Source organism: Triturus cristatus, chromosome 9, assembly GCF_964204655.1.
Source record: "Triturus cristatus chromosome 9, aTriCri1.1, whole genome shotgun sequence".
Lineage (NCBI taxonomy): Eukaryota > Metazoa > Chordata > Amphibia > Caudata > Salamandridae > Triturus > Triturus cristatus.
Genome location: NC_140592.1, coordinates 549,132,579 through 549,147,830, shown reverse-complemented (window position 1 = coordinate 549,147,830; position 15,252 = coordinate 549,132,579). Strand labels below are relative to the sequence as shown.

Genomic DNA, 15,252 nt, shown 5'->3' with positions numbered 1-15,252 from the left:
TCCCAATTGAGCAGTGGCCGGACCGCTGGACGCGGCTCGCCGCGTCGCAACGGGTATAAGCAGGTCTTGGACCAGTTCACCCGCAGCCCAGAAAGCCTGCCAAATCGCCCAAGGAGCCACTCCGCTCCGTCCAGTGCCTCCGCCGCATTCTCCAGGAACAGGAGCAGATCATCTGCATATAAGGAGATGAGTTGCGGGGCCCCTCTATAATCCAACCCCCTGTAGTAGCGGCCTGTTCTGGCCTCCTCCGCGAGGGGCTCCACTGCTAGTGCAAACAAGAGTGGGGAGAGCGAGCATCCCTGCCTGGTGCCCCGGCCCACGCAGTACTGGCGCGATACCAGGGGTCCCACCCGCACCCTTGCCACCGCCGAGGCGTATAGGACCTTCGTCCAACCGATGTACCCCTCTCCAAGGCCGAAACGCCGCATGGCTTTGTACAGATATCCCCACTCTAGGCTATCGAAAGCCTTCTCTATATCTACGGATAAGACGAGTGGTGTTCGAGCGTTCACCTGCGGATCCCCCATCAGGCGAACAAGTCGTCGGATGTTAGCCGTGGTGCTCCGCGCGGGGATGAACCCCGACTGGTCCCTGTGTATCAGTCTCGGCATGTGCCTCAACAACCTAGCCGCCAGTATGGTGCTCAGTATTTTATAGTCCGTCGTCAACATCGACAATGGCCTATAAGAAGCGGGGTCCTGTCCTTCCCTCCCCGGCTTCAGTAGTGGGACCATCAGGGCCTCACACATAGATTGGGGCAGCCTACCCCTCGTCTTGGCCTCCTTATAAACCTCCTGAAGCCGCGGGGCCAACTTGTCCAAGTATCTATCATAAAATTCTATTGGCAGGCCGTCTAGGCCCGGGGTTTTATTTCGGGCCATCCGGTTCACTGCCCCTCTGATTTCCGCGAGGTCAATATCTCCGCCTAGGGCCTCTGCGTCTTCCCGGTCAAGGCGCGTCAGTTGTAATCCTTCTAGAAAATCGTCGATGTCCTCCTCCCGTCCCTCCGGCGCGCTTTTGTAGAGTGTCTCATAGTACGAGCCGAACCTCTCCAATATATCCATCTGGGCCGTGACCACTCCGCCTCCCTCCCTGTCTAAGACCACGATCGGTTGACTACGTTTGTTGGGGTTGGCCAACCAAGCCAGCAGCGTTCCCGCCCTGTCCCCCTCCGCGTGCGCCCTCACCATGTAGTTCTTATAGTTGAAGCTGCGGAGCCTCTCCACTTCGACCGCCACCGCCTCCCTCGCCTCACTCACCGCCTCTTCGAGCTCGGGGTGGCCAGGCCGCGCCATCTCCGCTGCCCTCAACGTCCCCTCCGCCTTGTCCAAGTCCTCCAACAGAGTTCGCCTTACCCCGGCATATTTCCCTATGCAATGCCCTCTAACAGCGACTTTGAAAGCGTCCCACTCCATTGCTCTAAGCGCCGTGGACCCAGTGTTCTCATTAAAGTAGTGGGTAATCCTGTCACCAAGTGCCGCCCGGTAAGGCGGGTCGTCTAGTGTTTCAGGCCTTAGCTGCCATGTTGGGACCCTCGAAATCTCGGTCATCCAGTCCAATGTCAGTAGGAAGGGGTTATGATCGGAGAGTGTTCGGTTTAAATACTCGGCGTGCGCGACTGATTGTAGTACAGTCGGGGATCCCAAAAAGGTGTCCAGCCTAACATGGAGGTCATGCAGTGACGAATAATAGGAGTAGTCCCTCAGTGTTGGATGCTGCGCCCTCCAGGCATCCTCCAGGCCCCACCTCCCCTGCCATTCAAGCCTGCGCTTCGCTAGCCGGTGTACCGGGGATGTCTCTAGAGGCGGGTGGGATCTATCCAGCACGGGGTCCGCTATTGAATTAAAGTCTCCCCCAGTAGGATAGGACCCGTTAGGTAGCTGGCCAGCACTCCAGAAAGTCTCGCAAAGTATGGCCCCTGATCCGTATTAGGTACATATACGCTACATAGCACTATGTCTCGGCCCCTAAGTTTACCCTCAACCGCCACATATCTGCCCTCAGGGTCTATCGTGTGCCTAGTCACCTGGAAGGGGGTCCCCGCTCGGATCCAAATCAGAGTGCCCCTCGCAAAAGCGGAGTACGTGGTGTTAAATAACTGTCCTCGCCACCTACGCTGCAGCGCCACGCCCTCTTGCTTTGTTAAGTGTGTCTCCTGCAATAACGCAATCTGAACACCCCTGCGCAGCAAGTAAGCGTGAATCTTATGTCTCCGTGCCATTGTGTGCAGCCCCCGTACATTCCATGTCACACATTTCACCTTCCCAGTATTAACCATAGTCCCATGTCCAAAGCCAGGGTGCCATGCCCCTCCAAGTCCAGCCGCAGTCCGTAGCACTATCCCTCCCTCCCCTGAAAGAATCCCGTACCCCCCCACCAACTCCCCCGCCTCGAGTCCCCCCAACTACTCTCGGCCCCACCCCCCCCCCGGAACAGGACCTAACTTCGAAAAAGCAGCTCCCATCCAAACTGTAAGGAAGAGCAACCTCGCTCGACCACCCACCGAAGCCGCAGTCGACACTGCGGCGGCCTTAAGGGCCTCTAGGGTGCGACCCGGCACCAAGGGCGGCAACCACAATCCCGTCCCCCCGCCCCCAATCCTCCCAGTGTCACTCACGAAAATCCAGACATTTCGGCAGCCTGATTCCTCCTCAGGAGCAGCCGGGCCCTCCGACCCCTTCAATCCAGCCGTGCGGGAGGGCCTCTCCTTCAGCCTTCCACTATTTCTCCCGAGGTCTGCGGAGTCACCACCGGGCCCCTGGCCCCAGTAAGTTCCGATTGGTCAGTGTCCGAGCTTGTAACACGGCTTTCCGAGCCCGACCCGCGGGTCGACTGGGTCGCTGCCGCTCCCGACAAGTCCACCACCGCCTGCAGGGCCGCCTTCCTCTCTTCCTCAGTTTGCGAGACCGCGGGCCGTCCATCTCTCCGCTTCCTCTGCCGGAGCCTCCGCGATTTCCGCACAGGTTGTAACCGTTGCTCCTCCGCCACTCGGGATTTCGCACCGTCCGTTCTCGCCATGTACTCTTCCCACCACGCCCAGGCGTCCTCCGCTGTGGGGAAAAACACCGTCTTATTGTCGACCACCACTCGCAATTTGGCCGGGAAAAGGAGCGAATACTGGATTCCCTCAGCTCGCAGCTCTCGCTTGAGCGGCAAAAAGGAAGCGCGCAGTTTCTGAGTCTCAAAGGTGTAATCCGGGAATAGTGTAACATTGCTGTTAGCCACTCGAAATGGTCCCACATCCCGTGCCCGCTGCAGCAGCCAGTCCCTGTCTTTATAATGCAGCAGCTTCATCACCACTGGGCGCGGTGGTTGGCCTGGTCTGGGGGGTCTTGCCGGCACACGGTGCGCCCGCTCCAGCGTGAAGAAGGGCGAGAGTCTGTCCGGAGCCACCTTTGTTCGCAGCCAGGCGTCCAGGTATTGCACCATGTCATCCCCTTCTGTTTTCTCTGGCAAGCCCACCAGGCGAACGTTGTTACGCCTGCTGCGGTTTTCCGCTTCCTCCGCACGCCGCTCCAGGACTTGTATGCGGTCTATCCCCTGTACCAGCCTCCCCTCCATAGATTTGTGCGCCGGCACCAGCTCCTGTAGTGTGTCTTCCACGGCCGTGACCCTGTCCCTCAGCTTGCCATGGTCAGCTCGCAGGATCCCCAAGCCGGACACCACTTGAGCTATGTCCTGTTGCAATGCATCTTTTGTGGCCGCTATGGCCTCCAGAATGCAATCGCGCATCTGCTGTAGGTCCGCAGGGCTCTGGGTGGCCCCATCTCTCGCCTCAGATTCAGGTACCGCGTCTCCGCCTTTAATCTTGGGCTTACCCATGACGCAGGGTCTTCCGCCAATCGCGGTTCTCTCTCAGTGCGGTGCCTTCTCCAGGTAGGACTCCCTCTAGGCGTTCCGGGGGGCCCGCGGGCGCTCGCCGCCCCCTTCCAGGCTCGTTCTTGTTCCAGGGGCACCGCCGCTGCGCCGTCCGCCAGCATCCTCATGCAGGGTACCACTCAAGCGCGTGGGCCAGCGCAGCCCAGCCCCTCTCTCCCCTCAGGGCCTGCTCTCCGGTAAGCGTCTCCCCCTGCGCTCCGTGTGGCCGCTGCCCCCGTCGCAGCCCGCTGGCTCCTCACGGCCGCGGGGCGCAGTACTCCACCACTAGGGCGCTCGGTGCCGTTCGGCTGACCTCCTCCGCAGTCGCTGGGGGCCCTGCCACTCACAGGAGGCGCAATCCGGTGCCCCCCCCTCGCCGCCGTCCTCAGCCACTTTCGCGCCGGTCCAGGGGTCGCAGCAGCGTCAGTGCCTTCCAGGGCGCGTCTCCCCTCAAGCTGTCAGCTGGGAGCGCCCTCCTCGGGGCCTTAGGATCCCCCAGCGCAAGGCAGCTCGGCGTTGGAGGCCCCCGGTCTCTCACCTCCGGTGCGCCTTCATAGGCCCCGGCCGCCTCTTCTGCCACTCAGTCGCCAGCCCCTCTCGCCAGCTCCATCGGCGCCTCCGCTGCTTGGAGCGCGGGCCCACCGTTTTGGCGCGGGCCGTCCAGACCGGCAATCCGTCCCCGGGGCCACAGGCGGGGTCCACCAATCCTCGCTCTCTTGGGGGCAGCCTCCTCTTCCTCGATCCGCCACACCGGTAGGCCACAGCCCTCAGGGCGTTCGCCGGGGCAATCCTCGCCCCTCTCCCCGAGACGGCCGGTCCGCCGCCCGCTCAGCGCCCGCCAGCGGGGCCCAGGGTCGCAGCCCCAAGCTACCTCCCGCAGTCAGGGCCAGCCCGGGTGGGTCCTCCTCGCGCCGCCTCCGGCCCTACCGGGTCGTCGCGATCCCGTCCGCCGCTAACTGCACAGGTCCGGATTCGCGGCCGCCATTTTGGGCTCCGTCGCTCGCCAGGTCGGCACTTGCCAGCTCCGGTCGATCTCCTCCGGATCGGCACCAGATGGCGTCCCGCGGGTCACTGCCACCCGCCCCGCACTTAGCGCTGCTACAGGGGCCCGGTGAGCGCTGGATTCCGTGCTGTCTTCAGGATTATTGCGGGGATCGGGAGCGGAGCTCAGAGCTCACGCCGCCATTCCCTTCGGCATCCAAGCCACGCCCCTCCTCTCAACACAATTCCATGCCACACAATTCCATGCCACACAATTCCACTCCACACAATTCCACTCCACACCATATAATCCTACTCCACGCCATGCCAACTAATTCCACACCACATCCCTTAATTCCACACCATGCCACATAATTTAACTCCAGGTAACAGAATTCATTTCCATACAATTGCAGTCTATGCCACACCACACCAAAGAATTCCACATCTCACAATTCAGCTCCATGCCACACAGTTCCAAGCCACTCAACATACTTTCATGCCACATAATTTCACCCCACACATCATAATTTCACTCAGCATATTTCCACTCTACTTGACAACACGTAATTCTACTCCCCTCTACATTTGCAGGACAAGCATTTGCAATGCAATAGGTCTCGCATTTACACAAGTTTGAGCTACTTACATTACAAATAACAATGCCTTTTATTTTTGTTTTCTTTTTTAAAACTTAAATAAAAGGCAGTGTCATTTACAATACCAATAGCTTAAACTCGCGAGAATGCGAGACCTATTGCATTGCAAATGCTTGTTAAATTTTTTTAAGAGTTTTATATAGCGCGAACTAGACCCGAGAGATCGGGTATCAGAGCGCTTCACAAAGCACCAGTTTCGTTACATAAGGACACATTCATTTTTGTTTGGCACAGGGAGATTAAGTGATTTGCCCAGAATCACAGGATGTTGAGCGACGTTGCCGAGATTCGAACCTGGTTCCCCAGCTTCGAGATCGACCGCTCTAGCCGTAAGGCTACATCCTCTCCTCTCCTCTTCCAGAGCAGGCAGCCTCACCAATGGCAGAAGACCTCATTTAGCCCCTTTGAAGCTGCAGGGTCAAAATGCAGCAAAATGTCCCGAAGTTGCACCTGCAGGGCCCCAAGCAGACCGTTCACACTGTTCTGGCAGTTTGCGGCTGTGAGCAGCCCATTATATGGCAGATACGTGTCGGATTGAAAATTCAGTCGGTAGAATCTCTCTAGGGAGTGGCCATTTCACAGCTCGGCCAAGCCATGCACCCAAAACAATTAATTACACTTTGTGCCCCTCGTGTTAACCCCTGGCCATAATCTGTGGTTCAAACCAGTCAGTGCAGGTTCATCATACATTTTAGTATCCACTATCTTAATTGGTCCTCTGCAGTAAATGTCCTGGACCCTACTAAGTTTTACCAAACCAATGTCACCTGGAGATTGGAATCTAAGTATTCCACCTCTTGCCTAGAGGATTACCATGCTGTAGTAACTATGTTAACACTGACCCTTATAGCAGCATGCCAGACTACTACCGATGTAGGTGAGTTTTTACATCTTCAAAAATAATGCCTAATTTAAACATTGTTCATATATCATGACTAGGCCACACCCAGCTTGCATTAACAGCTATTCATATTTGCATAATAAACGTGCGCAGATATATTATGTGCGTTAGACTTTCTGTTTGTACTTGTATCTTTTTTCCATTTTATTGATAATAATACCTCAACAGTGGTGTTAGTATAAGTATAAACAGTTAGATCTGTGTTCTCTCAGGATGACCCTTTATTAGGTCTCGCTCTCGAGACCTATTGTCGCTGAGATGCCTCTCAAGGGAGATAGACCGGGGCACGCGCAGCGATTGGCGTCTGGGTCTGTGGACGCGCTTCTGAGACGCACACGCACACACCCCGCCGCTGCCTCCCCCTCCCCGCATCCGCGGCTGCCTAACGCGTGCGCGCACACCTCGTTTACAGTTCCTGGTGATGTGCACACCAAACACTTGTCGCGCTACCTGTCCTAATATTGTTGAAAGGAAACCCTGTCTGACACAAACTGACCACTCGGTCATTTCTGTCTTGAGTTTTTGCATCTCAGCCCAAACCCAGTTAAACAGCACTTTATCTCGCCTCCAAAATATTACCGTTTGCCCCCAAATTACCCAACTGCTGTTCTATGACAAACTTCGAATAAAGAACAAAACGTCATCATCAACTGCTTATAAGGAAATCAAATTAAGCCCTCCAAAAATGCATACCTGCCGCGTTGCTGCTGGCATACCCTTGCAGGATCCTCTCATTCTCCCTTAAGAAGAAAACAGGAAGAAGACACAGCTCCTAGTGTTGGGAAAGTGCAAACGTAATATACCTGGGAAATGTAGTTTTTTGTACTCTTCGGCCCTTCGCCTAGTCAGACGCTAGCACCACAACTCCCAGAATGCTACGCTTTAATACCATGCTACGTTGCTTCAATACCATGCTACTTTGTGCAATATCTGTTTTCAAAAGCGGACTTCTGAATTCATGTGTGCCTGCTGAAAATTGCTGAATATTTCTTTCTGAAGTGTGAAGCGTCCATGCTGCATAAAGTTACCGTTTCGCTCCTTCCTGTAACTAATAAATGCTGACTAGGAAAGAGTGGATCATCTGTGTTTCCTCGAGCAAGCTTTCCTTCCTATATTATTGCTACTATTTATTGCCAGGTATCTTAAACGCTGGTTGTAAAAGGCTAACAAGCACTTGCCAGGGCAATAGGTCTTGCCTTTATAATGCGAGTGGCGAGCTATCGGCTTTGGTAAAGGTTGTTTGTAAAGTTTTGTTTAAAAAAAGTAAAATAACCCAAAAATGTTTAACAAGCAGGAACGTATTTTATGGCACTTGAAAACTGTATTTTGATTGTAATGTTTACAAATATTTAGAAATGTAATGCTTTATTTAGCAAAACTGTTTATAAAGGAAACTGTGTAACCCGAGGAATACGTAGAAGCGTGCTGGGGTTGTTGGGGGTGAGGGAGTGGCAAAGAAGCATGATAGGTGGTGGTGCTGTTACTGAAGTCCACAGCTATGAAACAAAATGGTTTGTAGTTGGCAGCGGGGACAATTATAAAATATATGGAAGTACTCAGTGAGGTAGCCAGTTTGTGACTGGACTAGTGCAAGGAAGCAAATGGGCTCCTGCTTCAACTGTGAAATAATGCAGCAATCTTGGTTCAGTGGGTTTTTGGGGTAAGGTGCCATAGTTCCAATATAAGCAACACACTCCCCATCACACATACAGCAATCTCCAGATGAAATAAACACACAAGACACCATTTTCGTGGAGAAAATTGCTGCAGGTTTATTAGCATACAGAAATATGCCAACATGGTGGGTCAACTTACGGGGGATCCAAGGGCAGGCAGCGGAGACACACCTAAGCTGCCCTGCCCACCTGAAGAGCCAAATTGCACCGTGGCACTAACCAATCGGTGCTTACCAATTTTTTTTGGGGAGGGTTACCCCTTCCCACCTGTGGACCTCCAGTCCACCCATCTACTTACACCTCTTGAGGGGGGCGGAGTGTATCCAGGCAGCCCCCGATTGCTCAGGTTTACAACCGCCCGTAGGACTAGCGAGGCGCCGTCGTTCCTACAGGGTCCACCACGAGGACCACCTGGGGATATTTGGCCTTTGCACCCTTGTTATACCTGTAACCTCTACTGCCCAAGTTCTGAACACTTCCAAAAAGAGGATTTTCATCCATGAGGCAGGAATCTCCTTGGAACCCCACCATGCTTCCATGCGGGACGGCCAATTCGTTCTTTGTGACTGAGTGTTAGGTGAACTGGACTTTACTGGTCAAACATGAGCAGGCTGTAAATATAATGATATACGGACCGGTCATCTAAACTTGGTATTTCTCATGACTGGCCACTCAAAGAGACCTTGGCTAAATCAAACCGAATATTACCTCCTAAGGGACTACTATGCATCCATGTAAAATAAAAAGTCTTGCTTAGCCTTATTGAGGACGAAACACTAGACAGAAGACGAACGACTCCCGATGGGAAAACAAATAACAACCTAAATTAAGCAAAGAAAGGGATGTCGATGAAAGCAGTAATTTAGTGTTAGAGCTACAGTTGACCTCTCCACTTGATGAAGGACCTTGTGAGGAGGCATCATTCACTTTAAGGTGTAAAAGCTACCAATTAAGTTAACAAGCATTTACAATGCAATAGGTCTCGCATTACTGAAAGTTTGAGCTTTTGGTGTTGCATTATTATTAGCAACGCCAATAGCTCAAACATTCATTAATGCGAGACCTATTGCATTGAAAATGCTTGGTTGGTACCTTTCCAAGGTTGCCTGTCTCTGTCCAGGGTATGTCATTCCTTAGCTTAACAAGCCAACTGTGTTACATAATAATGTCATTTTGTTTCCTTAATTATTTATGCAAAGTCTAACCAAGTAGTTCTTCACCTTTTGATTGCTGTGGATCTCCACCGAATCAGTCTATAATCTGGGACCTCCACGGAATAATGTTTGGACTCTGGGGACTGCCAGAGAGTCATTATTGGAATCCAGGGACCCCAGCATAAGCAATTTCGATGATGTGAACCACAAAACAAATCTGAAAAACACAGAAATAAGCATTCATCAGACAAATATACCAATCATTAAATATTTTAATCAACTCACGCACAAATATAAAACATTTGTTTTTTTTTTAAATGCAAAGTTTAAAGTTTTTCTAAATTCTGTTGAGGCCACCCACCATCCGTTCTATATTCTGTTTGAAGCCCTTGAACTGTTTCCACCAGTCAATATGAGGATACCCACTTCATTTTTCAACTCCAATTTCAAATTCCTGTCATATTTACAGAGCATTTATTAATTTTCAGTTTTACATTTTGCTTCTTTATTTATATGCACCATATTAATCTTTTGATATTATTTAATTTTCTAAGCAGTCACGAGCCCCTGGAGTATGTGTTTCAGACCCCCAGGGTGTCTGTGGACCACTGAGGCCTAGCCAATGAAATACATTAAGTAGTAGGTATCATTAGAAATATCTTGCTTACCAGATTATTGATTGGTTTATGTGTTTGCAGCATTGCTAGTCCAAACGTATGTCATATTATACCATGAAATGCGTATGGCTTCCTCATCCTCAAACATTATAAAGGCTATTTTATAAGTGTTTTTAGGGCTTTATTTAGGCACATGCTCTATGTAAGTGTGTTTATGTAGATTTTACTTTGTCTTTCCGTGGGCTTCCTTCAGAGGCAGACCTTATGTTCTTCCCCTTGCAGAATTATACTTTGGTTATTTTGTTGGTGCTAATTCCTAACTGACTAATATTAGCTGTTTTTTCTGTCTATAATGATTGTTTTTGAATAAATCCATGAGGTTTTATACTGGAATCTAGTCGCATGCAGATTTATTTGTTAGCCTTGGAGTATGTCCTACGAAGATTCACTAAATCTTATGAAGACTCAGATAGTCGCAATATTGCGCATCGACCCTCTTAGTTAATGTTATTGTCACACTAATTAAGTTAATTAAAAAAAAGTTTTGTGGACTGAAAGTTGAATTGTGGCGTTTTTTGTGGTTTATTGGCAGAGTACCTGTGCGTGTCATCTGATGAAAAGATTTAGTACGTTTTAAGAGATTTTGCACTGTGTGAGATGTAATGTGATGTGTGATATGCTATATTGATTTGTTGATACTGTTCATATCATGGTCACATGTAACAAGCAAAGTTGTAACATATTAGAATGTGTTTTACGTTATTGCAATTGTTCATGGTTCATATTTTTAGAGATATCATGGGAGAGGTGTGGTGCAGCTGACTCCGGAGCACGGGGCTCATGGTTTGATCGCCAGTAGCAGCTCATCTGAGCACCATGTGACTCTGGGCAATAGCTCACCTAATCTATCGACGGTCCCCAGTTCCTCGAGACCCTTAGGTGTGATTAGTTTGCGCTTTACAAATACCGGGTTATTATGGTTGTATTTCATTTATGGAGAACTCAAATTAGATATAATGCTGTCTGCTGATTAAGGCATGCCACCACTTTAATTAGAAGTTGAAGCTTATAAGTGCCTTAATAGCCAAGTTGTTAATACGTTCTAATTAGGAATTGTGCCATTATATTCTAGCATGAGGATAGAATATATTAATTCCACGATGAATACAGAGAAAACAAAAGTGAATATGATTAAGAGGATGAATTCATAGACGATTTGATAATCCTGATGAGACCACCTTCATATAATGAGGCTAATGCAGAAGCACAAGAAACTAGAATAAGTGAGTCGAGCAAAAGGTAGTCTGAATCAGTCTTGAAGGTTGCACAGTCATGTGAGCAGGAGCGGCCCGTGCAGGTAAGAGCTGTGGGGTGGGGTGAGGGAGAGTCTACTGACAACAAGGGAAGATTGATTATTTAATTTTCCTTCGTCATCTGAGTTGCCCCCCACCCGCCCCAACGCCCTATCGCTCATACATGCATGAGCGCTATTGCATTTGAGGCTACAGTTGTAGAAATTAACACATTAAATGTTAATGTGGATTTAGACTAAATTGTGGGTTTGTACATTTTGACAGATAAAATTCTAAAATGTAATCGATAAGATTTTATGTTTTTCAAAGTAGAAACAAGGAAGCGTGCTACTTGTGCGCATGAAAAATTTGATAGGTTGACTGAGGAATTTGATGTAAATTTGAGGAAAAATTACATTTAGTAAACAGAATGAGATTGAATCTGAATTGCAGAAGGCAAACATGGCACCACTGAGAAGAAATCTCAGAGAATTAATTGAAATGCTTAGAGACTGGGATCATTTGAAAAATTGCAAAGATGATTGGGCTCTGACTTCTGAGAAGCCACAAAACAGTAAGTCAAAAACAGTTGTGTGTGCAAGTTAATCTGAATGCTAAGTAACAGTTGAAGGAGATTTCCCTTTGAGAGAGCCGCCTAGAGCAGCTAATGTGCATGATCCTTGACTCAACAGGATCTATGGACTTGGAAAAGAGTTTTCCGAAGTTTACAGAGGAACCACAAAATCGGTATACTGAGGTAGAGATTATCGTGACTATTTTGAAGGTGCTCTGGGAAGATGTGGATGCGTTGTTTTCAGTTATTGTGCTTAAAGATTTGTGGATGAAGTGCAAGACATAGTACAATTGTCCGCTTCAGAACCTGAGAGAGAGTCTCCTAGTTTTAAGATTTCACCGATTGTCATGCTGAAGTATACTTGAGTTATTTAACATTTGAAAGGAAAGGTTCCTCAGAAACAGGTTCATTGGTCAAAAATCATGACCATGACGCAGAATGCACTCCATGAATATCATGAAATATTGATGCAGATTTACAGGCAGCACAGTGGAGTTGTTGATACTTCAAAGGAAGGTGTGCTAGGATTCATTTCTGCTAACGTGTTGGGTTTGCGTCCAGAGATCAGTACACATTTTCAGCAGTGTGATGTGCTGGCAAACAAAATTACTAAATGAAATCCTTACCTATGCAAAGTATGGTAGTGATTATTTTTGATGCAAAAAATAAAATAAAAAAGGGAAATGTTGATAGTTACTTAGGCGCATTTCTTTCACAAAGGGGGTCAGTGTTCTTTACAAGGTGGCGTGCAAGATGGAATTGGTGGTTCTTGAAGTACCAATAAAACGTTTTCTTAACAGAACGTATAACGATCAGATGAAATCTGGAGCATGTCACATTTTTGGTAGAGAGAGAAACTTGAAAAGGAGCTTGTATTTAATGTGAATAGATTTCAAGATAAGACACATATGGCCCCTCAAATGAATCCCATGCAGCAGGACAGGAATTGGATCCCTATTCCAGTGGCACAGAATGGGATCATTCAGTCAATTGTCCTAGCTCTCCTGGAATGTATGCAGAATACAAGGCAGTTTTCCACAATTTGCGGCTACACTTGGGGAGACCATTCTGGGGAGAGTCATGCACAGTGATGGTGTCTTAGGGGGAAAGAGGATTCCATGCTTGGTGCAGTCCTAGATGTAGACCAAAATGCTGCATATGTGGAAGGAAAGATTAATGCCATTCTGCCCTCATTTTTGATTGATACGGGTACTACCCATCGACAGTCAGACTAGTGGAATTTCCAGACCTGTCTTTCTCAGGAAAAGAAGTCACGTTTTAGGCTTTTGAAATGAGAAATTGACTAATAAGTTGTAATCAAATGCCTCTCTACAAAATTTGATCTTCTAAAAATAATACTTTGTGAGAAACTTTCAGTAAATCTGTTGTGTCCTGATATTTTATGCAATTAAAATTGCATAATTTATTGCAAACCGAATGGTATTTGCATTGCGAAAAAGATGATAAAGTCGACTTTAAACTAAAATCTCAAGAAACAAAAGTTGATATGCATCCGGTTCTCACAAATGAGGATTTTCCTCCAGACTTAAGACACTGTAAAAAGAAGGGGTCATGTATGTCATTTAGGAGTCGCCATAGGTCACAGCTGAGATACTTGGCTTGCTCCTTGTGACCCCTGACACAGCTTTTGCGACCCCTAACCTCAGAGGTTGCAACACCAGTGCACGAATGCAGAAGCAGCTCGCCTTTATGATCGTCGTGCTCAACCTTCATTTACTGCCCATTTTATATTACACTATGGTGAATAATAGTTCTGTATTCACTATTAGTGTAATAAACAATGGAGCACAAGAAGCTAGAACAAGACCTTCAGTGGCAGATGTCTTAAGTAAACAAGCATTTGCAATGCAATAGGTCTCGCATTTACGCAAGTTTGAGTTATGGCATTGCAAATGACAGTGCCTTTTATTTTTGTTTTCGTTTTTAAAACATAAATAAAAGGCATTGTAATTTGAAATGTCAATAGCTCAAACTCGCGTAAATGCGAGACCTATTGCATTGCAAATGCTTGTTATTTGTGGACCCGACCATGATGATATTTTTCCTTTGAATAATCAGGAAATGGCACTCTCCTGATCAGTTTCCCCAGGCCTGGTGTGTGTGTGCCATGACTCAAAGCCACGTATTCCTCGTTGTGCTAGAGCAAGAGTGCCAACCTATGCCCAGGAGGGATCCAGATTTTCAGACTATCTAAGAAAGGTAAATATACCCATAATTCATCAAAATACAAGTAATTTACACAATCAGCCTCTATGCTGAAAATCTGACAAAGATGGGACCTATGTTGGATACCCCTGTGCTAGAGTCTACATTGCCTAGTATTTCATGATCATCTTTTTCTCGATGAGAGTAATCAATGAGCGCAAAGATGTCTGTTTTTTATTACGCATCGCCCTCGCCAGGATTTCAATGCACCAATCTGAATTCTCTTTCGGGTTCTTGACGTGTATAGTACCTCTGCATAATAATGTCTCCAAAGCTGTTTGGCAGAATCTAATTTGTCCTACTTCTACAGTTGGTGTTGTATATAAATGTAAAACTGATCAATGCAGCGCTGCACTAGTGTTAATTATATTGCCTGCCTCCTGCCTGTCACAAGTATCCGCCTGCTGCCTTTGCTGAAATCAGATTACCGGGTGCTCAGAAGTTAATCCTGTGGAGAATAAGGATGCAGTGCAAAGTGATTGGAAAATAATTGACAGCGAAAACAAATAACATTGGTAGAGAAACAGCACGTTAAACATCATTCTGTCTTATACATGAATAATAACAGTCATATTACATGCCTATTCTTTAGAGTCTATGCATTTTATGGGGATGACGTACCTGGATTTGGTGCCGTCACCCAGGCTGTGGAATGTGCAGACACACTGGGAGGGACAGGAGCAGATCGCCCACGGCAGGCCCCCCAATGCCGGGCAACAGAACAGACCCACCGCGGTCCACATGGCTGCCTGACCATGAGAAGAGGTGGTGTCCCCGACAGATTGGTGGTTTCGGCCCCTCCGGTGTGCTCGACGATACGCGGTCACATCTTGTTTGCTGCCTTCCGCCTACAGTGGGAGGCGGGATGCCTCAGGCACCAGCTGATTCCATCAGATATAACAAGAACAAATACAGCGAGAGGCGAAAAAAATCAGCGCTCGGCATAGCGCTGTTTATATTTGCATCGTGCTTTCACTTTCAGTGAAAGCGAAAGCACAATGCAACAAACGCTTGCCATGACTTATTTGCTCGGCTTTCTCGCCTGCAAAAAGGTTTCTTGTCTTTATGGGGCCATGTGTTTGGCCCCATAAAGATAAGAAACCTTTTGCGCGGAACGCAAAGCAGGCCAGGCCGTCCAAATGGGACGGCTCAGAAAGCCTAGCAAATACGTCACCAACACCTCTTTTCCAATAGCTGGCCACCGTTTAGCATAAACGGTGACGCCTGCCAATGGAAAAGAGGGGCGGGGCTTATTGCCCCTTACAGAAAATACCCACATCTCATTAAATCTCACCAGCGAGACTGCGCATGCGC

The 15,252-nt window shown here is 48.4% G+C and overlaps 2 protein-coding genes across 12 annotated transcripts in view; one reads left to right on the top strand and one right to left on the bottom strand.

The window, feature by feature from the left end:
* The window catches only part of LOC146798268 (uncharacterized), a 63,600-nt gene extending 56,420 nt beyond the window's left edge, over positions 1–7,180 (bottom strand). For 5 of the 6 annotated variants that reach the window (XM_085625554.1, XM_085625552.1, XM_085625551.1 and 2 more), the window contains exon 1: positions 7,093–7,169. In XM_085625554.1, coding sequence (XP_085481680.1) covers positions 7,093–7,134 — 42 coding nt within the window. In that variant the 5' untranslated portion in view covers positions 7,135–7,169. Of the gene's footprint in view, positions 1–7,092 lie in introns of all 6 variants that reach the window. The other variant, XR_014968656.1, reaches the window with a different exon arrangement.
* Positions 1–15,252, top strand: part of SCYL1 (SCY1 like pseudokinase 1) — a 1,795,032-nt gene that overhangs the window by 986,961 nt on the left and 792,819 nt on the right. The gene's annotated exons all lie outside the window — the stretch shown is intronic.